Genomic DNA, 25,800 nt, shown 5'->3' with positions numbered 1-25,800 from the left:
ATGCAGGTCCTACTGGCTGCAGTTGTCTAAATCTCTTTACTGCCAAGAGCGGGTTTTAGAAAGCAGCCCAAAGGCAGAAACTTAATAACCATCTCAATAGCGTCTATAAAAAGGCCGAGCAGCGACATAAGGAATGTGGTGGATGGAGACCCTCACAGCTGGGAAAGGAAGGGTGTGGCCCCCGACAGACACAAAAAACTATATACAAGAATGCCGAGAAGACATTGGAAATGCATTAGGACAAAGAGGAAATGAGGAAAAGAGACATTCCGGATCCAAGATACTGTGAAATGTATTCCAAACACTGCTAGACAACTGCTTCTTATTAACATAACACATTTACTGGGTAAAAAAAAATCAGAGGGAAGGCAGCAGGAAAGAATTATTTCCTATTTATTGAATTACTGGTCCACATGCCATCAGATGTGTTATAGGAACTGTTTGACTGAAGGACGCTTGGCTACGGCTATATTCACAAGTTGCATTTTTTGTAGTTTTTTGTTGCATTTTTTATGCAAATTAAAAACACCAGAAAAAAATGTGAGATTTCAGAAATCTCATGCACGCGATTTCTTTTTTTTCCTTACTGAATTGGAAATCCACATCATGTCAATTCTTTTTGCGTTTTTGCAGTACTTTTTCACTAAAGAAAGCACTCCTATGGGGAGTGCATTATATTATATAGTGGCCTATGGGGAATGCATACCCACCCACCTATTTCCTTGACCATTTCTCTGCCTGGCTGACGCACTTCATGTCCTCAGAACTCCCAACCCTTATCCTGGGAGACTTCAACATCCCCATTAACAGCCCCACTTCCATGTCTGCATCCCAGCTTCTATCACTAATCACTTCTCTCGGCCTCTCACAGCTCTCAACCTCTGAGACACACAAAGACGGTAACACCCAGACCTGGTCTTTGTCTGGCTCTGTTCAATCTCCTACCTAGATAACTCACCGCTTCCCCTCTCTGACCACAACATTCTCTCCTTCATGCTCACAAATCCTCGCCCACCCCAGCACACTCCTACCTACCACACATTCAGAAACATACAAGCCTTTAACCCTCATACACTTGCAGACTCCCTACACTAATCATTGTCCCAAATCTTCTCTTTTTCCTGTCCTTATCTGGCTTTACATCATTACGACACTCTTAGAAGCAACCTTGACCATGTAGCTCCCCCCACCCTCAGAACCGCCAAGCACAGAGTAAAAAAGCCCTGGTTCACATCGCAAACCTGATTTCTCCAGCGATACTCTTGGTGTGCTGAACGCTTATGGAGGAAAACTTGCACACCAGAAGACATCATCCACTTCAAATTTATGTTAAGAACCTATAATTCTGCCCTTCACCTCGCCAAACAGACCTACTTCACCACCCTGATCTCCTCACTATCCAACAACCCCAAGAAACTTTTTGACACCTTTCACTCCACCTCAGGCCGAAAGCACATGACCCTATCACAGACATTTGTGCTGATGACCTGGCCTCCCACTTCATAGAGAAAATAGATAATATCCATCAGGAAATCCGCTCCCAGCCCCCAGGGGCAGTGACTCCCATCCCTCTCTGCATTTCCCTGGCTCACTCTCCACATTCGATCCCATCACAGAAGAAGAAGTCTCCAGGTTCCTATCTTCTTCTCGTCCGACTACATGCACTTCTGACCCCATTCCCTCACATCTCCTCCAGTCTCTCTCTCTGCAGTCGTCACAGCTCACCTAACTACAATCTTTAATCACTCCCTCTCCTCGGGCACTTTCCCCTCCTCCTTCAAACACTCTATCAATACTCCATTATTAAAGAAACCAGCTTTCGACCCATCCTGCACAAACAACTACAGACCAGTCTCCAATCTCCCCTTCATCGCTAAACTCTTGGAGCGCCTGGTCTACTCCCACCTTACCCGTTACCCCTCCACGCATCCCCTCCTAGACCTTTCACAGTCCGGCTTCCTCCCCCTATATTCGACAGAAACTGCACTCATCAAAGTGACCAACAACCATCTGACAGCAAAATATAACGGTGACGCTCTGCTCATTCTTCTTGACCTTTCTGCAGCTTTTGACACTGTTGACCACCACCTCCTACTCACTAGGCTCTAGTCACTAGGCTTTAAGGACACTGCTCTCTCCTGGTTCTCTTCCTATCTTTCAGAACGCTCCTTCAGTGTTCTGTTCGCTGGCTCCACTTCATCTCCTCTTCCTCTCACTGTTGGGGTACCTCAGGGCTCAGTCCTTGGCCCCCTTCTCTTCTCTCTCTACAAGGCCTCAGTTGGACAGACCATCAGCAGATTTGGCTTTCAGTACCATCTTTATGCTGATGACACACAACTATACACGCTTCTCCCGACCTTACCCCTGCTGTACTGCAGAACGCCAGTGACTGTCTGTCCGCAGTCTCCAACATCATGTCCGCTCTCTAGCTGAAACTCAACCTTTCCAAAACTGAACTTCTTCTGCTCCCGCCATCTACTAACCTCTCTAAATCTGACATGTTCATCTCCATGGCTGGCACCATAATAATACCCCAGCAGCATGTGTGCTGTTCCAGTGTTATGTTTGACACCAATCTCTCCTTCACCTCCCATATACAATCTCTTTCCCACTCTTGCTGCTTACACCTAAAGAACATCTCTAGAATCTGCCCTTTTCTCACCATAGAAACAACAAAACCCCTCACTGTCGCCCTGATTCACTCCCGCCTGGACTACTGTAACGCTCTATTAATTGGCCTCCCCCTCACTGGACTTTCCCCTCTCCAGTCCATCCTTATTGCAGCAGCCAGGGACATCCACCTGGCTAATCAGTACTCGGACGCGTCCGCTCTTTGCCAGTCGTTACATTGGCTGCCCATTCACTACAGGATCCAATTCAAAGTACTTGTTTTCACCCAAAGTGCGCCACCCCCTTACATCTCCTCTGTCATTTCTGTCTATAGGCCTAGCCGATTGCTGTGCTCTGCAAACGACTTTCGACTAACCTCTGCACTAATCCGTACCTCCCCCCGTCACAAAGACTTCTCCTGTGTTGCGACAATCCACTGGAATGCTCTACCCCAAAAAATTAGGACCAGCCACAACTTGCACAGATCTAGGCGCTCCCTCTGTTCAGAGCGGCCTATCACTTTCCCTAATCAAAGTCAATTTATGTGAAAGTGTGCATGTGTAGCCCATTCACTATCTGTATATATCCCCCACCCCCTCAAGATGGCTGGTCCATCAATGTAAATACACCATTATAAATACACACCTGTACTTTGTATCTCCCCCACATCATTGTAGATTGTAAGCTCTCACGAGCAGGGTTGTTTTATTTTGCTTTAATCATTATATTATTGTTAATGTTGTTACTTATGACTGTTGTGTTTGAAATTGTTTAACTGTAAAGCACTGTGGAATATGTTGGCGCTATATAAATAAAGATTATTATTATTATATAGAGGCCTATGAGGAGTACATTATACTATATGGACATCAATGGGGAGTGCATTATACTTTATAGAGGCCTATAGGGAATGCATTACACTATATAGAGGCCTATGAGGAGTGTATTATACTATATAGAGGCTTATGAGGAGTGCATTATACTATATAGGCACCAATGGGGAGTGCATTATACAATATAGAGGCCTATGGGGAGTGCATTATACTATATAGATGCATATGGGGAATGCATCATACTATATAGAGGCCTATGAGGAGTGTATTATACTATATAGACACCAATGGGGAGTGCATTATACTAAATATAGGCATATGGGGAGTGCATTTTACTATATAGAGGCCTATGGGGAATTAATTATTCTATATAGAGGTCTGTGGGGAGTGCATTACACTATATAGAGGTCTATGGGGAGTGCATTACACTATATAGTGGCTTTTGGGGAGTGAATTATATTATATAGAGGCCTATGGGGAGTGCATTAAACTATGTAGGGGCCTATGGGGAGTGAATTATACTATATAGAGGCCTATGGGGAGTGAATTATACTATAGCGGCCTATGGGGAGTGCATTATACTATATGGAGGCTATTTAGTGGGCCATCATAAAGTGTGGTGTATACAGTGAAGGGGCTATCATACAGTGTGGGAGCTACAGTGGGGTTTTTCTACAGGGTTGAAGCTGTCAACCAGTTTGGGGGCAACTAAGGGGTCAGTATACTGTATGGGTGGTACTATATAGTGAGGGAGCATTATGCTCTGTATAAGAGAGCATCACACTGTATATAGGGGAGCTGTACAGGGGGGAGACTCGGGACATTATTAAATGTTAAGTGGCACTTATTTTTATAGGGGAACTAAGGATATTATGACTGTCAAAGGGGTGCGCAGAGTATTATTACTTTATAGGGGGCAAACTGTGGGCTCTGTTTTCTAGGGAACTTGCACATGGCATTACTATATTCTAGACGATTATTGTACCATCTAGCGGGCACACAGCAGGTTCAGTAATAGGGACACATGGCAGCAGCGGCTCAGTATTGGGGTTTCAGCAGGATGAGGAGTTTAAACAGGTTTGGGATAGATGGGGACGGTGCTGGATATGTGAGAAGTCATGAGTCTTCGTTGTAATCTCTACAGATGATATCAGTGTTGGTCAGTAACAGTGCGGTCATCTGCTGAGGTTCTCCTACATCCACTATTAGGGAGCGCACCATTGTTGTAACTCAGAAGTTTCGCCCCCACCTCCCCTGAACCAAAACCCTAGCTATGCATCTGGCTCTTACTTCTTCCCAAAGTAAGTTTCATCTGGAAGTGAGAGTGAAGCAGCCGCCAATTGGCTGCAGGGCTCACATCCCAGTACGTTATGCAAGCCCTGGGAGACCCGACGCCTGCCCTGTGAGTGATTATAGCCTGTTTTTATTTTACGCAGGCGAATGTAGTAATTGAGAAGGGTTGTCTAAGCAGTGGAAAACTCCTTTAATGTAATTCCCCAATTATTTACTTAGAATATCTGAGAAACAAAGGATAATTCTCTTTTCTAGTAAGAGTGATGTGTCTACCACTTCAGAAAAGGGTTTGCTGGATCTGAAAATCTTTGTGACCAATTTTTGTTTGCTTGCACTTAGGCTGGGGTCATATAGTGTTAGGTGCCATCCGTTTAACGGATCCGTTATTAAGCGGCACTAACGCTATGTAACGGATTCCGTTAATGCACCCATTGCCATCCATTATCGTAGCGCATCCTAACATGTCAAAATCGGCATGTGGTACCGATGGTCCGTTACTTTGTGATGCACCTTCGAACGCAGTCTGCCATGTTTTCGGGTACGTTAGGTCAAACGCACAGCGAACGGACACGTTCACTGCGCATAGACCTTTATTACTAACGCATGCCGACGCAATAGTACCATGCGTTCGCGCATGCATTAACGCGATCGTAGAAAAATAGATTTTGGACATCATCATTAGCGCATCCGTTTAATGGATCCGATAAAAGGATCGTACTAACACGATGTGAACCTAGCCTTAGAAAAGTGCACAGTTGGGCCAGCAGCATGATGACACTACTGCTGGTCTGAACTGTCAATCAGAAAGGTGTGCATGCACGGCCTCCCAGGAAGCAGTAGCCCAGCAGACAGGAATGCAGTTCTTTTCTGAACTCGTATGCACAAGCTTCTTATTTTTCTTTGCAGATTTGAGCCATGAAAACATTTTTTTTTCCAAATCTGCAGCATGTTAATTCTTTTAGCGTTTTTGTAGCGTTTTTCACCCATTCAAATGTAAGAGAAAAAAATAAAGTCAAAACTAATCAAAAATGCATCAAAATACCCATATTTTACACTGCATTTTTCCTGCCAACACTCTGGTTTTTGCTGCAGAAAAATCTGCTGCAAATACTCAATGTGTGCAAAAACTTTACCATGCTAATACATCTCGATCCACCCACGGCTGCCCATTAAATGCCACTGTCAATCTCTGACAGCAGCATTTAACACGCGCTTCCGGCAAGCGCACTGTAAATCCTGCCCATCGGCACCCATGTCACATGACCATGGGTCGCTGATGGGTTGGCATGACAACCAGAGATCTCCTGGAGACCTCTATTGCTGTCACTGCTGGATTGCTATGAGCGCCGCCCGGTGGTCGGCACTCATAGCAAATCAGCAATTCTGCTACATCGAGGCGATCTGATCATCACCTGTATGTAGCAGAGCCGATCGGGTTGAGGCAGCTTCTAGTCTCCCAAGGAGACTATTGAAGCATGCAAAAAGTAGAAAAAAATTGTTTTTAAAAATGTTAAAAAAATAAAAAAATATAAAAGTTCAAATCACCCCCCCTTTCGCCCCATATAAAACAATAATAAAAAAGAAACCTACACATATTTGGTATCGCCACGTTCAGAATCACCCGATCTATCAATAAAAAAGTTAACCCGATCGCTAAACGGCGTAAAGAGAAAAAAAGTCAAAACGCCAGAATTACTTGTTTTGGTCGTCGCAACATTGCATTAAAATGCAATAACGGGCAAACAAAAGAACGTATCTACACCAAAATGGTATCAATAAAAACATCAGCTCGGCCCGCAAAAACTAAGCCCTCGCCCAACCCGATATCACGAAAAGTGGAAATGCTACGGGTATCGGAAAATGGCACAATTTATTTTTTTTTTTTTAACAAACTTTGGATTTGTTTTCACCACTTAGTTGAAAAAGAACCTAGACATGTTTGGTGTCTATGAACTCATAATGACCTGGAGAATCATAACGGCAGGTCCGTTTTAGCATTTAGGGAACCTAGCAAAAAAGCAAAACAAAAATCTAGTGTGGGATTGCACTTTTTTTGCAATTTCACTGCATTTGGATTTTTTTTCCCATTTTCCAGTACACAATGTGGTAAAACCAATGGCGTCGTTCAAAAGTACAACTCGTCCCGCAAAAAACAAGCCCTCACATGGCCATATTGACAGAAAAATATAAAATTTATGGCTCTGGGGAGAAGGGGTGCAAAAAATGAAAATGCAAAACCAAAAATACCTCCGGTCATTAAGGGGTTAAAGAGTAATGTCATTTTAATTTGTATTCCATAAATCAACAGTATGTCTGAAAATAATCAACTTTGTAATATATCTTATCATATAAATCTCCTTCTTTCTCCTCCAGGACTCATCATTCACTCTCAATTCAGACGTAAGAATTCAGTGAAGACAGATTTCCCCATTACAGAGATATGAGATGATAGTTGGTGCTTTTAAAATACTCTGGAAAGAGGAGGAGCTAGAGGCCGACACAGACATTTTGCTGCTAGTTCTCTTGAAACGACAGTTACGGTTCTCCATAGGACTTCATAAGCACCAAATGTCATCTCCTATCTAAGTAATGGGAAAATAATCTGTATTCACTGGACAGATTTTTACCAAGGAATTGAGTATTTTGAGGATGAAGGATCAGTCCCAGAAGAGGACTTCTCTGATAAGATATTTTGCAAAGTTTCTCTTTTTCACGTGTGTTATAGATATAATTGTAAAAATCTATCAGGTTCTCATAGTTATCACAGCGAATACTGAAGAAAGGCCCAGCTCCATGTTAAACTCTACATAACCTCCAGATCACCCAGGTGCAAGAGGAGCCCCTTGCTGGGAACAGGTAATTAAAGTTGGTATCTGCTGGATAGCAGACCAAGCAGGGCTGAAAGTGGAGTTTTGGGATACCACAAACTATATATATTGCCGGTAAAGATAACCTATCACCTCTATCATCAGCTTTGGCAGAAAAGCAAGCAGATTAGTTTAAAATCCTTTATCCTCGTTTTAGAGGTTATGAATTAAGGTTTATATGAACAGCATATGACAGGTAACAGTGGTGGGATCTGCGTGATCTCTCTGGTATTTTCCTCGATAACGTGTACTATTGATTTATGAATAAAAAATGCACCCACTGTTCCTCTTTAATAAAGATTGTTATTTTTTTCTATATTACTGGGTTGTGGACTGCTCATCTTTTTATGACTTTTGCTTGCCTTCTTCGGAATTCCAACAATACACATTTATCTCAATTCCTTAGTATATCCTACAAATGTCTGCTAGGTGGGAGCCCTCAACAAATCAGAGAAAAGTAAGTACAGCATCCTCCATTGTGCTTTTAAGCCCTGCAGAACCATATTGCCAAGAGGAACAGAGATGGGCTGAGTCTGCTACTACTGTATAGCCCTTTCCATAATCCATTAGTGGATAATCTGATTGTCAGGAATTGAACCCAACAACTCCTGTGCACCAGGCGGCAGCTGTTTCCTCTGAGCTTTTCAGCTCGCTGGACAGTTTCTTGCTAACCCAGATACCAGTACCTGCGTTGTTTCTGATTGTTTCCACCCTGAGTTCCCGATTGTCTCCACCCTGAGTTCCTTATTGTCTCCACCCTGATTGAACACCTTATTTAAACCTGGTATTGCACTCCATTCCTTGCAACATTATTGAGCTACCAGCCTCTAGTCAAGCTTCCTTTCACCTGCTGCTTATCCTCAAGATTCTACTGCTGTTTTGTGTACCAATCCCTGGCTATTACTGACTATGCTACCTGCTGATCCATCAACTATACTGCTGCTCCTGTGTACCAACCCTTTGGCTATTCCTGACTAGGCTACCTGCTACTGCTGCCCCGAGTGGTTGTAATACCACTACTCCAACCCAGGTCAGTCCACAACACTGATCTAATGCAAAGTGTTACCTTTGTCCTAGTATTCCATGGCTGTAGGGGCTTGTAAGGGCCATTAAACTTTCAAAAAGGTTGCTTAATGAAAAAAAAAATGCGTGTATACCCTGTTTGTCTCAGCACCCCTCTATGAGCCAGAGAAAAATACATATTGCCATCCAGATTTCTCTTCAGACATCTATGAATCCCAAAGACACCCTACAAATGCCTGACTGGTTGCAACTTTATTCTGCAAAATAAAAAATATCTTTGATGACAAAACCTACTTATTCATTGTAGATACAAATTAATGACCCCCTGAAATAACCAGGGGAGGGGAAGCAGAATCAGTTCAATTGTCAGACTGAGTAGAAGTGGATGATTTCATTGAATGGAAACTGTAAAAACCGAAGAGTTGAGGACATGAGAAGAGGGGCATTCATACAGATACAGTTTTGTCCCTAGCTGGATTCAGCTGCGTACTTTGGATTAGTATAAATGACAACAGGCAGTACCATGCTCCAATATTGTCACGGGCTTACTCATTGTATCAATTGAAAGGACTATATACTGTTTGTTACAAATATATTTAATATAAAAGAGCTTTTAATGAAGTGTGGTCCTTGGGATCTGCAGGATGAAGCAATCGTAATGCCACCGCTCTGTACAGTTGCATTCAAAGTTATTTCACCCCCCCATTACAAATTAGATTTAACAGCAAAATATCTAAACTTTCTTCTGTTTACAATAAACCAATGAAACAAGAACAATATAAATATCTCAACATAACCAACAAGTGATTTCTCCAAATTCAGCACAATATGCTACTTATACCGACTACTGCAGTCTCAGAAATATTTACCTCCTACATGACTGACTTCTTTGGTGCTTTATATAGCCTTTCTGGCTGTTATGACCTGCTGCATACATGATGCACAGCTAGACACCAGTGTCTGGCAGCGTTCCTGAGGGATCTTGGCCCATTCCTCATGGCCATTGGCCTACAGTTCAGTAATATTCTTGGGTTATCCACCAGTTATGCACCAGTCCCAGCTCCCTTGGCCACTTGCTTCTGCTGTTCTCCAAGTCAGGTTTTACATGTTTCCCAGCATGTTTCACTGACATCATCTCTGTAGGTCTAGGAGACAAACCCATGTCCTAGTACTGAGACTCTAGAGTTAGTTATGGTTTGGAGTGCTCCAGTATCCATTGTCTAAAGGGAAATGTTTCTTCCTGTGGAGAAAACCAAGCTGGCAAAAAAAAAGACTTATTTGCCATGCAATGCTCGTCTGCGAATCAAAATATACAAATGACCTCTTCAGAGAGGACGATGACTGCATCTTTATGCCACCTATTGCAGGTAGCAATCCCACAAGTCAATATCAACCCTTTAATATTCTTGAGTCATCAACAAAGTGGTAGAAAAGTTAATAGAGGTTATCATTGTCTTGCACAAACAAGGAAAAAGACCCAATAAGGCAGCAAAGCATTGAATGTTCCTATTGATACAACCGGAAATAAACTTCATAAATTCAAAGTTAAGGATCCGTGACTGCACTACCTTAATGTAGCAAGAAGAGGAAGCAGTTAACGGCTGCCACCAGAATACTGGGGATCCAGGTGGCCAAAACCAAGGGTGACTCAAACAAATGCACCAAGATTTGATGTGAGCAGATGCTAAGGTTTCAGTTTGCACAGTAAAGTGCATAACGAACGTGAACACTGACGCTTACCATGCTCATACTCCATGACATATATCTTTGCTGACCCCAAAACTACAAGAAACTTTGGCTCCAATATGCTCAAAACCATATAAATAAGTCAGCAAAGTTTTGAGATTCTATTCTGTTGAGGGATGAAACAAAATTGACACTATTAGGGCCTATGCATTAGCGATAGGTCCAGAGGAAGAATAAAGTAAAAATAAAAAGAATAACCTTCCTTGAATGAAGCATGGTAGAGGCTCTGTGATGTCTACAGTGTAGCATGGTAGTGGCTCTGTGATACTTACAGTGAAGCATGGTGGTTGCTTGGTGTTTCCTACTGTGAAACATGGCAGTGGATGGGAGATGTTATGGGGCTGTTTTACCTCCTCTGGCACAAGAGACTGGCAGTATGTAGAGGGACTTGAAGAAGATGGTTCCAGCACAAAGAAGTAAGAATATTAGTGAACTGGAATCAATTGAGGAATAGGCTAAGAATCTTTTAAGGAGGCAGTTTAATAACTCTAAGACTGCAGTAGTCTTTAGAGGTGGCATTTTTGTTGAATTTTGAGAAACCGCTTGGTATATTAGTTGTGCTCATCTATTTATCTTGCTCTTGTGCCATTATTCCAAAAAGTTTGTCAATTTTGCTAAATAAATCTAATTTACAATGTAGATTAAATGTTTTTGATTGAAATGTACTAGTCATGTACCAACATCTATATTGAATGATATAAGGACTCATATATAAAAGGAATATGTGAATAAATTAGTAAAGAGCTTCTCTTCCATGAGATTGGTCGGATTCCCACCTGTTGGAGACTCTTGAGAATACAATTGGGGAACATTGGTTTAGACCAGTGTTTTGCAAACTCCAGTCCTCACGACCCCCCACAGCTCATGTTTTCAGTATTTTCATAGTGTTGCACAGGTGGGAGAAGAAAAATTGACAAGAGATTTCAACGCAAGATTGTGCGGATGTTGGATAAAGAACCTCGACTAACATCCAAACAAGTTCAAGCTGCCCTGCAGTCCGAGGGTACAACGGTGTCAACCCGTACTATCCGTCGGCATCTGAATGAAAAGGGACTGTATGGTAGGAGACCCAGGAAGACTCCACTTCTTACCCCGAGACATAAAAAAGCCAGGCTGGAGTTTGCCAAAACTTACCTGAAAAAGCCTAAAACATTTTGGAAGAATGTTCTCTGGTCAGATGAGACAAAAGTAGAGCTTTTAGGGCAAAAGCATCAACATAGAGTTTACAGGAGAAAAAAGAGGCATTCAACGAAAAGTACACGGTCCCTACAGTCAAACATGGTGGAGGTTCCCTGATGTTTTGGGGTTGCTTTGCTGCCTCTGGCACTGGACTGCTTGACCGTGTGCATGGCATTATGAAGTCAGAAGACTACCAACAAATTTTGCAGCATAATGTAGGGCCCAGTGTGAGAAAGCTGGGTCTACCTCAGAGGTCGTGGGTCTTCCAGCAGGACAATAACCCAAAACACACTTCAAAAAGCACTAGAAAATGGTTTGAGAGAAAGCACTGGAGACTTCTAAGGTGGCCAGCAATGAGTCTAGACCTGAATCCCATAGAACACCTGTGGAGAGATCTAAAAATGGCAGTTTGGAGAAGGCACCCTTCAAATATCAGGGACCTGGAGCAGTTTGCCAAAGAAGAATGGTCTAAAATTCCAGCAGAGCATTGTAAGAAACTCATTGATGGTTACCGGAAGCGGTTGGTCGCAGTTATTTTGGCTAAAGGTTGTGCAACCAAGTATTAGGCTGAGGGTGCCAATACTTTTGTCCGGCCCATTTTTGGAGTTTTGTGTGAAATGATCAATGTTTTGCTTTTTGCTTCATTCTCTTTTGTGTTTTTTCATTTAAGACAAATTAACTGAAGATGATAATACCAAAGAATTTGTGTTTGCAATCATTTTCAGGAAGAAACTGAATATTATCTGACAGAATTGCAGGGGTGTCAATACTTTTGGCCATGACTGTAGGTGACTACGGTTAGTTATAACAAATTATAATGATTATATCTATATATATAAAGCTGAGTGTAGATCCCCGCCCACTCCGCATAGCCACATTCACTATAATATCCCAATTCCGTCAGCCAGAGCTACCAGACTACTACCACTAATATCCCACATCATCCCGTCAGCCAGAGACACCGGACTACTACCACTAATATCCCACATCATCCCGTCAGCCAGAGCTACCGGACTACTACCCATAATATCCCACATCATCCCGTCAGCCAGAGCTACCGGACTACTACCCATAATATCCCACATCATCCCGTCAGCCAGAGCCACTGGACTACTACTGCTAATATCCCTCATCATCCCATCAGCCAGAGCCACCGGACAACTACCACTAATATCCTACATCATCCCGTCAGCCTGGAGTCAGAACCAGAGCGCTGGGTGGAACGGTCCTAACTTCCATACCGGGGATCCCTTTAAGAGAGGCCTGGCATCAGAACCAGAGCGCTGAGTGGATGTGCCCTGACTTCCATACCAATTATCCCTTTAATAGAAGCCTGAGGTGAGATTCAGAGCGCTGAGGGATTTACCCTAACTTCCGTACCGGAGATCCCTTTAAGAGAGGCCTGGGGTCAGTATCAAAGCGCAGAGTGGATTTTCCCTCACTTCCGTACCGAGGATCCCTTTAAAAGGGGACTTGGGTCAGAACCAGAGCGCTGAGTGGATTTGCCCTAACTTCCATTCCGGGGATCCCTTTAAGAGAGCCTGGGGTCAGTACCAGAGCATTTGAAGGCAATTGCCCTGACTTCCATACCAGGGATCCCTTTAAGAGAGGCCTGGGGTCAGAATTAAAGCACTGGATGGATTTGCCCTGACTTCCATACCGGAGATCCCTTTAAGAAAGGGCTGGGGTCAGTACCAAAGAGCAGAGTGGATTTGCCCTAAATTCTATACCAATGATCCCTTTAAGAGACCCTGGGGTCAGAACCAAAGTGCTGGATGGATTTTCTCTGACTTCCATACCAATGATACCTTTAAGAGGGAAGATGTGACTTTGAAATGGAGGATGTGTGATGTGTATATGGGCACGGGAGGGGGGATTCATTTCTGTCATGTGATCTCTGCTCCTTTCTGGGGAGGCAGACAATGGCTGGGAGCTTATGTTCCCAGGGATGCTATATTTCTCCCACCATGTCAGTGTCTGCTGAGGTGTTGTCAAGTGGGAAAACTGTTGGTCATAGCAACCAATCACAGCTCAGCTACTTTTAACCAGCTCTGGTGAAATGAGAGATGCTTAGTGATTGTTTGCAAGGAAAACTGTTGGTCATAGCAACCAATCACAGCTCAGCTTCTTTTGAGCAGCTCTGGTGAAATGAAAGATGCTTCGTGATTGGTTGGTGATACACACACATTCATTTTTATATATAGAGATAAGTTTGATAAGTTGCTGATTGATGGGGTCTCACTACTGGCACCCTTAAGATCTAAGAATGAGAATCCCGAAACCCCAGTCTGAATGATGAAGCAGTTGAGCATGTGTGCCGCCGCTCCATGTAAAGTCTGTGGAGCTGACAGATATGTATTATTTTGGTATTACATTAGTATTATTTTCTTTATTTCAAGAAAATAAGTTCTAATAAGTTGTCATGCAGCCCTAATAACAACAACCCTTGTCCTTGACCCATGAGTGATCCTCTATCTATCACTACATACATAGAGCTAAAATCCCTCTATATGCATCCTCCTCTCCCAAGATAGTCGGTGTCACAATACAATCATGAAATAAACATTGGCGCACTATATTATGCTACGGAAGTGAAAGAGAAACAAGACCGTTACAAGTGGTAGAAGCATATTTTATCCCATTGATGCAATTTTCCTTGTGGTGAAGATTATTGGTCCACCCAACAGAAGATAGACACCGCTGACTATAATAACGAAACATTTGGGATAATATTGAATATGGCGGCTATAGATGATGCGCTTGTTTTATAAATGTCTCCCGGGTTCTTATGTGTAAGAATTAGATCAGTGTTTTAGAAAAGAGTTGGTGGAGGTCATATGAATTATTGTATGCGTGGTGTTCCTACTAATGATATTCTGCCAATTGTGAGTTGTAGAGGTCAGCTTCTTAGTGAATTTGGATTGCTTAGTTGATTCGTCCAATGAATGGGGTGTCACAAATAGCTCAGAGATCTCATTTGGCAATTTGGTTTTCTCAACGGATATTGAATTTTTTGTCTTGCTCCCTGGTCAAAATCAAGAACTTGGAGCTGCTTGTAAATGCTAAAGATGAGGGCCCCAAACATTGCTTTATGAACCTGTCTGATGGATTGGGTTACTCATATGTCTCCTCAAAAAGTTTCTCTGCTTGAAACATCAGAATTTTGTAATGGTACAACAGTACTCTTAGTATGGGTGAGCAGAGCTATCCAGGCAGAGTGCTATAACTACATGTCCTCCATCACTGCAATATTCAGTCTGTGCTCCTCTGCAGGATGCATCTATGGACAAAGAACTATTCACAGATGTCTTATTTGTGCTATTTAAGATTGTAAGTGACACCCACACACATTTTCTGAGTTAAAAATTTTGACGTGCCCTCACCCACGCCTCTTGACTAAGGGTACTGTCACACTTAGCGATGTACCAGCGATCCCGACCAGCGATATGACGCGGTCAGGATCGCTGGTACATCGCTAAGTGGTCGCTAGTGAGCTGCCACACAGGCAGATCTCACCAGCGACATCGCTGGGGACGGGGGTCGCTACTTACCTGTCACACTAGGCGATCCTGCGTCCTCCCGCCCGGCTCCACATTCGTCTCTCCACAGGAAGCGCCGCAGGAAGCTGATGATGAGAAACACTCCAGGACGTTCTTGCGCGATCCGCGATAACCAGCGGGGGAGCGGTCGGAGGTAAGTATCACACAGCGATATCGCTAGCAATATCGCTATAACGTCACAAGTTATAGCGATATTGCTAGCGATATCGCTTAGTGTGACAGGCCCTTAACTAAGCAGGGGACTTAAAGGGGTTTTCCCATTAAAAAAAAGGTCATTTAAATCAACAGATCATGTAATAAAAATAAACTCCACAATTGGATGAGTTTAAAAACAATGTTCCTGTGCCGAGATAATCTTATAAATGTGCCCCTGCTGTGTACTTTGTAATGGCTGTGTCTGATCATACAGGAACATGGTCTGATCATACCACAGCTCCTGGGCAGGGGAGGAAGGCAAAAGAGAGTACTCCCATTACAGCATGGGATCACAGATGATTTATTTTTGTGGGGTTTTTATATTTTACCCCAAAGAAAGAATCATCTGTGACCCCGTGCTGTCCTGTCTGTATACTCTCTTTTGCTTCCCCCCTGCCCAGGAGATGTGATATGATCAGACTATGTTCCTGCATGGTGAGGCACAGCCATTACACAGCACACAGCAGGGGCACATTTATAAGATTATCTCAGCACAGGGACATTTTATTTAAACACATCCAATTGTGGAAATTATTATTATTCCAAGATCTATTAATTAAAATGTACTTTTAACTCATTTAAGGAGCACAAGAGAAAGCTACTTCCATAATCTCTACAATCTCTGATCTATCCACAGGCATAATCTGACTAAAGCCTCATTCAGTGATTTTTGTCGTATGCAAAAAAGGTCCAAATTTCATCAGAATTTGGTCAGTGTCAGTTTTCTCTGGTACAAAAATAACCGATGGAGGTTTCTCCAGCTCCTCCTATAAAGCAGTCCGTGAAAAATAGCCAGCACACAGATGGTGTCCAATTTATTTGCGGATCCATAAACTTGCATTGGTGAATTTGATCCGACACTCGGATCAATAAGAGACAAGTCTCTGTGCTTTTGTGCAGAGCTTTCGGTCCAAGGAAAGATTGGTAGTACAGACTACTACACGGATAGCACTCGTATGAGAAAAACTGATTACTGAATGAGTTCTTAGACAGAACCAGGGAACCAGATGTCTTATTTTGTGACAGTCTATAAATTTACTTGGCACACACATATTGAATCCAGTGAAATATATGATTTAATAAAGTACAGTACATACAGTAAGACGTTTCGGTCTCAACGACCTTCATCAATGTTACATGTAATGTACTGTGAGCTCGTGATAATAGGGCAAGTTGCCCCTTAGGTAGAGGAAAAGCAATACAGGGCCATGTATCAGTCCAGTAGGAGAAAATTGACAGCTAGCAATGATGCGGTATCCACCGCTTGTCCCATGGTTTGGACAGTTTTATAGCTACGTTTTCTTTGTTCTCTTTTTCTCCCAAAAGATTATTTGTCATTGCTACTAAAAGTGCCAAATAATACTGCGCCCACAATGCCACCATCCAGTGCCCACATAATAAAGCCATAGGATGCCTACATAGTAAAAGGTTAATAAATAGATATACTGTACCTGGTGGCAGTGGGCAACTTATCTTGCTTCTTTATCACTTAAAAAAAGGATTGTCTTAAGAAATTAGCCTGTTTCCACCACCTAATAAGGACAATGCCCCCTTTAAGGTATCCAAATCTAAATCTTTATTACCACACTCGATATGGCAGAAGATTCCTGCAGTCTACCATATATTAAAGACCTCAATAGAAAGCTGCACTAATGTGCTAAGATGGGAGCCATTTTACAGAAATATCATTGGTTTCATAGCAAAAACAAAATAAATCCCGCAATTCCTCATCATAGTGATAATCTAGATTCCGTAAAGCACCACTCCAGCAGTATTTTGTAATTTTACCGCAGGAGTGGTGCTTCTAAGCTAAGGTCCCTGCCCCCACTCCCACCGCTGTCTTTACCTTCTGTTGCCACCGCTCCCATTGGTCTCCAGCAGTTTGTGACTTGCTGGACTGCTCCAGTGTTTGGTGGGTGAGCCAGAAGTCACCTTTCAATGCAAGCCTATGAGAGCCCTGTGCTGGTTGTTTTAGACTTTTACTTTGAGAGCTTGTGACAATTAATTCTGACTTCCAGCCAGTCAGAAGTTGTGTTCACAAGATGGCATCACGGGACTCGATAAAATGTGAAGATGGCGGCAGATTAGAAGTACCAATCCAGTGCTGAAAAATAAACACTAGTATGGTGCTTTAATTTTCTTGTATTAAAGGGAATCTGTCATCAGGCTTTTAACAACTAATCTGAGAGCAGCATCATTTTGAGACAGAGACCCTGATGTGTCACTTTCTGGGCTGCTTGCTGTTGTTTTCATAAAATCACAATTTTATCAACAGGAAGTTATTACTATAGAAATAGTAAACCTTCTACCATGTAGTCATCCATACTCATGAGCCCTGTATAACCCCGCCCTCAGCACTGATTGGCAGATTTTTGTGTACAATGTGCATAGGCAAAAAGCATCCAATTGGTGCTGTGGGCGGGGTTATACAGAGCTCAGCATTCAGAGAACTGCTAGATCTGTGGCAGATAAAACAGTTATTGTATAAAAATGACAACAAGCAGCCCAGTAAGTGATACATCACTGGACTCAGGGTATCTGTCTCTACATTATGAAGCTCTCAGATGGGGTAGCAAAAACCAGATTCCCTTTAATTATTCTGTTACTATAATAATGTCAATTGCACACATTCTATTATGAAACAAAGATGTGTAGAATATTCTATTATTTCCTAATTTCTTTGGAAAGTTAGTGAGCATTCACACACTAAGCAAAACATCCCTCAACTGTGTCATTGTTTTATAGTTCTCAATGCTACTGCAGGAGTTTGAGGAAGAGCAGGGGAGCACTGAACTGAAATAGAGGGCACTAAATTCAAGCAGTGGTGCACTGAACTAAAGCAAAGGTGCGTTAAACTGAAACGGATGTGCTAAAATAAAGGAGGAGCGCACTAAACATAAGCAAAAGAGCATTAAACTGAAGCAGGGGTATGGTAAACAGAAGAATGGGAGAGCTAAACTAAAGCATGTGTGCACCAAAGTAAAGCAAGGGAGCAATAAACTGAAGCAGGGGAACACTAAACTGAAGCAGGGGAACACTAAACTGAAGCAGAGGAACACTAAACTGCAGCAAGAGGAGCACTAAACTGAAGCAGGGGAATACTAAACTGAAGCAAAAGAACACTAAACTGAAGCAGGAGGAGCAGTAAACTGAAGCAGGAGAAACGCTAAACTGAAGAAGGGGAACACTAAACTGAAGTAGGGGTACACCATGCTGAAGCAGAGGAACACTTATTTGAAGCAGGGGAACACGAAACTGAAGCAGGGGAACACTAACCCGAAGCAGAGGAACACTAAACTGAAGCAGAGGAACACTAAACTGAAGCAGGGGAACACTAAACTGAAGCAGAGGAACACTAAACTGAAGCAGGGGATCACTAACTTGAAGCAGAGGAACACTAAACTGAAGCAGGGGAACACTAAACTGAAGCAGGGGAACACTATATTGAAGCAGGGGAACACTAAAGTGAAGCAGGATGAGCACTAAAGTGAAGTGTTGGTACCCTGAACTAAAACTGAGATTATAAATGCTGTACTCAAATATTCTCACGTGGCAGGTCCTGTTCTGCCAGAGTGCCTGAACCAGATATTTAGCAGAGATCCACATAGAGATGACACTTGTACATCCTTACTTCAGCCATACGTACTGCCTGGTGCCATGGCACCCAGACACCTAGTCATGCTTTCTACACTGAAGATTATTACACATTAGATGGTTAGCCCTGTAGCATTGCAGCGCTGGAGTCCTGGGTTTAGATCCAACCAAGAACAACTTCTGCAATGAGTTTGTTCCCACTGTGCTTGTGTGGCTTTCCTCCGGCTTCACTGATTTCCTCCCACACTCCAAAAACATGATGTCCATGGTGTATGGTCCAGGTCATTGCTCACTGGTCATAGACAGGATTTGCATGAATTTCTTAAGCTTCGGGGATCCCAGGCTTGGTTTTTGATTTGCCGGGCCGGTGAGACATCAATAGTGCGCCCCATGCCGCATAGATAACATTACACCAGGATGGAGAATCAAACACCACCCTAGGGAACCCTCAAGCTCAGAACATTCACAGAGCTCCTGGCCATGATCACAGAGCACTGTCTTGGATTGTCAACTAGGGTCGCGTGAAGCAATCCACTCACTATACTCAGAGGCAAAACCAAGCAATAGCTCCTTAAAAAGACATATTCAACAAATTACTTCTTCTGTCTTAATATTTTACATTCTAGAGAAGCTCTCAGGTGGCTACCTCTATAAATTTGAAAGCAATTTACCTATATTGCTTATGATGTTGAATAGTCAAAATAACAAAGTCAGTTCTTTAATGACGTAAAAGTAAAAGTGCTGAGGTTTAATGCAAAATTGCATCATAGCTTCTCTAGGCAGTTCCTACAAGATCTTAAACCTGCAACATATTTCATGCATTTTTAGAGATTATTATTCCTTAGTCTATAATATACAGGTGTTCTTAATACTCCACAACTCAATAATTCACTCCTTTTTATAAAATACACCTTTTTTTTCTTCAATGACCTTTATTAAATGCAACAGTTCCTAAGGCCGGTTTCACATTAGCGCTTTTTCAGCGCGCGCACGGCCGGGGGTAGCTCCGCCCCCGAGCCGGCTCTCTGCCCGGCGTGCCCGCCCCTTGCTTGTAGCGCCGCCTACTAGCGGACAGCGGCGCCTGCGATCGGCGCACCCTATCTTTAGCATAGGGTGCGCAGATCGTGCGCAGGCCGTGCGCTAGTTGCGCTTTGACCTGCGCTGCGCACTTTTGACGGTGCGCCGTGCGCGCCAAAATCCGAAAAGTTTGATTTTGGCGCACACGGCGCACCGTCAAAAGTGCGCAGCGCAGGTCAAAGCGCAACTAGCGCACGGCCTGCGCACGATCTGCGCACCCTATGCTAAAGATAGGGTGCGCCGATCGCAGGCGCCGCTGTCCGCTAATAGGCAGCGCTACAAGCAAGGGGCGGGCACGCCGGGCAGAGAGCCGGCTCGGGGGCGGAGCTACCCCCGGCCGTGCGCGCGCTGAAAAAGCGCTAATGTGAAACCGGCCTAAGAAGTACAAAATGCGATACAAACTCATAAAATAAATGTCTGATGAGCTCATTAATGAGTACTAGACCATCTCTCTGTCTCCATTTCTTTGTAAATTCTTTAATTTAGCTATACTGTAACTACAGGTTTATACCCTAAAAAAATGCTCCAGACCAAAATTGTTAGAATTCTTCAAGAAAATGCGTCCCCAGGTTTTTTCCACCTAATCTGAGCACAGAATAATGTAGAGACAGAGACCATAATTCTAGCAATGTGTAACTTACTGGGCTGCTTCCCGTAGTTTTGATAAAATAAGTGTTTTATCAGAGGGAGATTACCACTAGAGGACTAGTAAACCTGCTGCCATGTAGTCCTCCATATTCATGAGCTCTATATAACCCCTCCCCCACTGCTGTTTGGCAGATTTCTGACTATGCGCAGTGTACACAGGAAACTGCCAATCAGTGTTGTGGGCGTGGTTATTAAGAGCTCAGCATTCAGAGAACTACCAGACCTACAGTAAATAAAATAAGGATTTTAGCAGCACCTCAGCAAGCAGCTCAGTAAGTGATACATCACTATAATCATGCTGAGTCAGATGGGTTAGAAAAAAACCTGGTGACAAATTCCCTTCAAGCTAGGAAAAGATAATTCCTAAGTCTTTACCCGATTTAGGAGTCATTGTCCAATATCATTCTTTAGCAGTTGGAGAGGCAGGAGCACCACTTCCTACCTTTTCATAAGGCTCACTCCTATCACCATTCATTGTCCAATATCACTCCTTAAAAGGGTTGTCCAGTCTAAACAGAAAAGTCTGCATTCACTCTATGTGACTGCTGAGTTATGACCGTGTGCAACGTGTTCACTGTCACCATTCCCCTGTATTCCCTGTTTGGGTGGACGGGCAGCATGGTTTTAATATATGCAGACTAGACTTTCCTCCAGTGGAACATTGAGAAGCGAAAGAAAGTCTAGTCGGTAAATCTCATGCATGTGAACACGTGACCTTAGACCTGCATGGGGAATACATGGGAATGCAACCAAGTATCAGTTCAATTATTCTCTAACACCAGAAATGGCATTTCGGCTAGAGAAAGGAACCGTAAACCATATAGCGCTATCCTATGTGCAGCTACTCATGAGCACTAGATATTATTAGAAGAGATGAATGAGAGAGAGTCAGAAGAAGAATGGGGGAAATGTATTCACTTTTGAAAGTGATGGAAGAACTCTGCTCTGTTAGAATATTTCTAATCTCCTATTACTCAATATATATGTATTGAACTTTTCAGGAAAATGGTTACAGTAGGGGAAGGACACATTTCTGCGGGAAAAAACCCAGAATACATTTGGTTGAATCCACGTTCGTTGTTACCAATGTGGTTCAAACACTACAACACTATGATCGGTTTCCGAAACTGACCACGTCATATTTTTTTTTTGTATTATTACTGGATTTCACACATACTGTACAATGATTCTGTCCCTGATGAATGAATTGTATCCATGTAATACTTTACTCAATTTTAACTTGGGAACTAACCAAGCCAGGCATGTTACTCGAAGCAAGGATCACCAAGCTAGGTGTCGTCTAGTGTACGAAGAGAGCAATAACTGGAGAAGGACATCATGGTCAGAAGAATAGAAGGTTCAAGGCGAAGAGGAAGATCAGAAACCGATGGCTTGATACAATCAAAGAAACGGTGGAGAAGACCCTGGTGGACCTATCTAGGCTTACACAAGATCCATCTAGGCTTGCACAAGATCCATCTATGCTTACACAAGATCCATCTAGGCTTACACAAGATCGATCTTCCTACCGATCATTTATTCGTCAAGCCACCATGGCTCGGGACTGAGTCGGAGGCCATTGAAACAAAATTGTAAAAAAAAATACTTTACTTGGAATACAATTGAAGATTAATGAAAAAATGAAAATCCGTCACCTACTATCAAAACCCCATAGAAAGAATTAATCTATTTGGCTGTGGATAATGTAAGGTCCACAGTGACTTTTTATCTAACAATAAGTGACATCTGGCAGACAAGTTGCCTGCTGACGCATTTGGTGACATTGTTTACATGCAGCTATGACAATCCAACAGTGGGGGGCGCCTCATTAGTAAGCTTATTTTAAGTTATTAAGCTTTTTTTTTTTTTTTTTAACAATTATGAAATAAGCCGTATAACATACAATTATGAAAGGAAATAAAGGAATCATCAGACAACAACTATATGGAAGTAAATTGTTTAGAAATGGAGTTTCCAGCTCTTAGCCTGCAACTTGTAGATGAAAAACACGTGTAAAATTCTATTGTGTATCCAAACCCTACATCGCACCATACATTCCAGAGTGATGTCATTGCAGGCGTACCATCTGTGCCGCCGCTCACGGATATTATGGTACAATGGATCCTTAGTGTGACCACCATGATCAGAAGTTGGCATGACTCTCAATATCTGTACAATGACAAAGGCCCATAGTCTCCAGTTAGGAGACATTCGTTAGAAGTGGCGCTAAGCTCCCAGTCCACCAACATTCAGCAGAATTGTAGCACCGATTACCAGTTACTATGACTACAATGTTACTACAAATTGCTAATTATTTAGACTTTACCTATCAATTATTTTTGGGGGGTTCATGGCGACTTCTATGCAATGTTAGACTATGGGGTAAATTTTCAATTTTGAGTACAATTCTGATCATGGTTAGAGATGAGCGAATTTGTTCGGATTTTGGCGCCGAATCTGATTTTGACGTATTCGAGCCATATTCGAACAATGTTTGTCTTATGATCGGTTCTGAACATATTCGGTAATTTCTACTCCCATTGACTCTAATGACGTTCGGCTGTGTTCGACGAATATTGCAAGAACAATACTTGATTCCGATGCTTTTATGAACCGAATCCGAACAAATTCGCTCATCTCTAATTATGATCATTGTGACAAATAAGGAACTTTATTTATTGACATATTTGTTTCCTGTTTTTGTTTGATTTATGTCGCTACATATGTAAAATCTTTGGAGACTTTCCCAGCACTTGTTAGCTGCTTTGTTTGACTAGTGACAGGGAGGGGTACCATGGTGGGACGCTTCTCCCTCCCCTCTAGCCCACCTAGCACAGATCCCCCCGCTGCACCACGTGGGCTTGGGGGTCCATATATAGAGCTGTTGTTTTCTACCCAGCTGCCTCCTATCTGCCAACATGTATAGGATTTTTTCCAATCTGCACCTGTCTTGATTAATCTCCTTTAGCAAATGCAACATTTTCATCCATTGGCAGAATATGTATACATTGTAGCTGCAGAGGCACATTAGGGGGCTCTACACCACAAGCCAGGAGCCCACCCCTGTGAGATGCTCAGATCCAAAAATGTAGGACACCCTCTACGCATCCGCAGCCTGCAGTACAGACACTCACCCAGAAGATGAAGTTGAAGACAAAGAGCATGTATTTAATACATTTGGTGCATCCTTCCACCCCCATGGCGACTGCTTCAGGGTCCGTTATCTGTGCTGCAAAAAGGATCACAAATGAGGGACTGGAGAAGAAGGAGGGAGCAGCCAGTGCCCAGGCCTCCTCCCCATGCTGCACTTAGTGCCACTCCTCCTGCACCCCCTCCTCTATGTAAGGGAGGGGGATTGCGAGGAGGATGTAGGGGAGAATCCGCTTTCCTCAATAGAAACACAGTTATTTTTTATTTTGTTTTAATTCTTCTTTGTAATTTAGAGGTATTCTTCATGTCGGTCCAAATCCCAACTAATTGATGGGGACCTGTGAAAAAGAGACCACAATGCTCTCCTGAGAGTCTGTGACATTAAGCAGAGACAGCAGGCGGGGAAGTTTCCAAAACTTCATTGAAAAAGTGTTACGCCTCTATCACAATGAAAGGGAAAAAGCTGAGAGCAGTGAAAGACCGAATCACGTCATTTCAAGATATAGAAAAATCAATAGATCTGTCTACAGTATCTAGCAATCTATCTATTATCTATCTACAGTGGCATGTAAAAGTTTGGGCACCCCTGGTCAAAATTACTGTTGTTGTGACCAGTTAAGCAAGTTGAAGATGGAATGATCTCTTAAAGGGCTAAAGTTAAAGATGACACATTTTCTCTGTATTTTAGGCCAAAAAAATTATATATTGTCATTTTTTACATTTTAAAAATTACAATAAGGAAAATAGGCCAATGCAAAAGTTTGGGCACCCTGCATAGTTAGTACCTAGTAGCTCTCCCTTTTAAAAATATCACATCTTGTAAACGCTTTTAGTAGCCAGCCAAGAGTCTTTCATTTCTTGTTTGATGGATTTTCATCCATTCTTCCTTTTCTGTGAGATTCCTGGGTCGTCTTGCATGCACTGCTATTTTGAGGACTAGCCACAGATTCTCAATGATGATTAGTGTTGAGTAGAGTTGAGCGACTTTTGTTTTTTTAGGGTCGAGTTTCGTTTCGTGAAACCCGACTTTTCCAAAAGTCGGAATCGAGCAAGATCGTCCGATTATAGGGAAAAGTCGGGGTCGTCCCGAAACACGAAACCCAATGTAAGTCAATGGGGAATAAAAGTCGGCAGTGAGAGGAGGACAGGAAACACACCTACAGTGCTCATTTGAATGCCAAAAGCATCAATTCTTCTTACTTAAGCTTGTCAACCTTAATTAACTTCATAATACAAGTTACGCATTGAAAAATGGGGGTTATTTGGCTAAAGTTGTGAGGGGGGGAGGGCTGGCTGCAGGTTTTCATGTGCCCTGGGAGAAAGAGCGCCCCTTTAACACATACCACAACTCATCATGCTCCGATACGGCAGAGAAATAGCGGTATAGTACAATGAAAAATACTTCACTTTTTACATCTCATGACGAGGCCCATCTATTTCTCCATACAGAATCATTGGTCCCATATAATGTTTGAAACAGTATATGATGAGCTCCACATAATGCTACAGTATATGTTGGTCCCCATGGATGAAGCTCCACTGTCTTATGGGCCCAAATAATGCTCCAAACATAATTGGCCCCATTTCTAATGCTCTAGTGTATAATGGGCCCTGTAAATGCTGCTCCAGTGTCTGATGTCCACCTTTGGAATGTTCCAGTGTATGGTGGGCCCCATCTATCATTCTCCAGAGTATAGTGCTCCCCAAAAATTGCTGTCCCAACATTGAAAACAATTAAATAAGTCTCCTCGCTAGGGAATCCCTGTACTAGTCTGGACTCCTCGTCGTCCCCATCTTCCATCTCACTGCACAGTATTTCAACCTTGCAAGCAGGGGGGGCCCACTCGTTGGCGACGGCACTGGCACAGGGCCCCTGATAGTACGGTGGTGTGTCTGATGGCGGGTGGGCCGAACCTGCACTTTCATCTGCAGCTTCCTCTTTGTCACCGTGTAAGATGGAACTGTATATGGGAAGGGTAACCTGAGTTTCATCAGGGTCAGATTCAGGCCGTGTAGCGTGCGAGG

General features: G+C 42.9%; 1 protein-coding gene across 1 annotated transcript in view; it reads right to left on the bottom strand.

Moving 5' to 3' along the window:
- Window positions 1-23,914, bottom strand: part of CD81 (CD81 molecule) — an 85,760-nt gene extending 61,846 nt beyond the window's left edge. The window contains exon 1 of the mRNA XM_073574056.1: window positions 23,760-23,914. Coding sequence (XP_073430157.1) covers window positions 23,760-23,825 — 66 coding nt within the window. The 5' untranslated portion in view covers window positions 23,826-23,914. The remainder of the gene's footprint in view (window positions 1-23,759) is intronic.
- Window positions 23,915-25,800: the final 1,886 nt, after the last annotated feature.

This window comes from Dendrobates tinctorius, unplaced genomic scaffold (assembly GCF_039654945.1).
Source record: "Dendrobates tinctorius isolate UK_male_01 unplaced genomic scaffold, ASM3965494v1 ptg000037l, whole genome shotgun sequence".
Classification (NCBI taxonomy): Eukaryota; Metazoa; Chordata; class Amphibia; order Anura; family Dendrobatidae; genus Dendrobates; species Dendrobates tinctorius.
The sequence above is the reverse complement of the archived record's forward strand: the minus strand, read 5'-3'. Positions and strand labels throughout refer to the sequence as shown.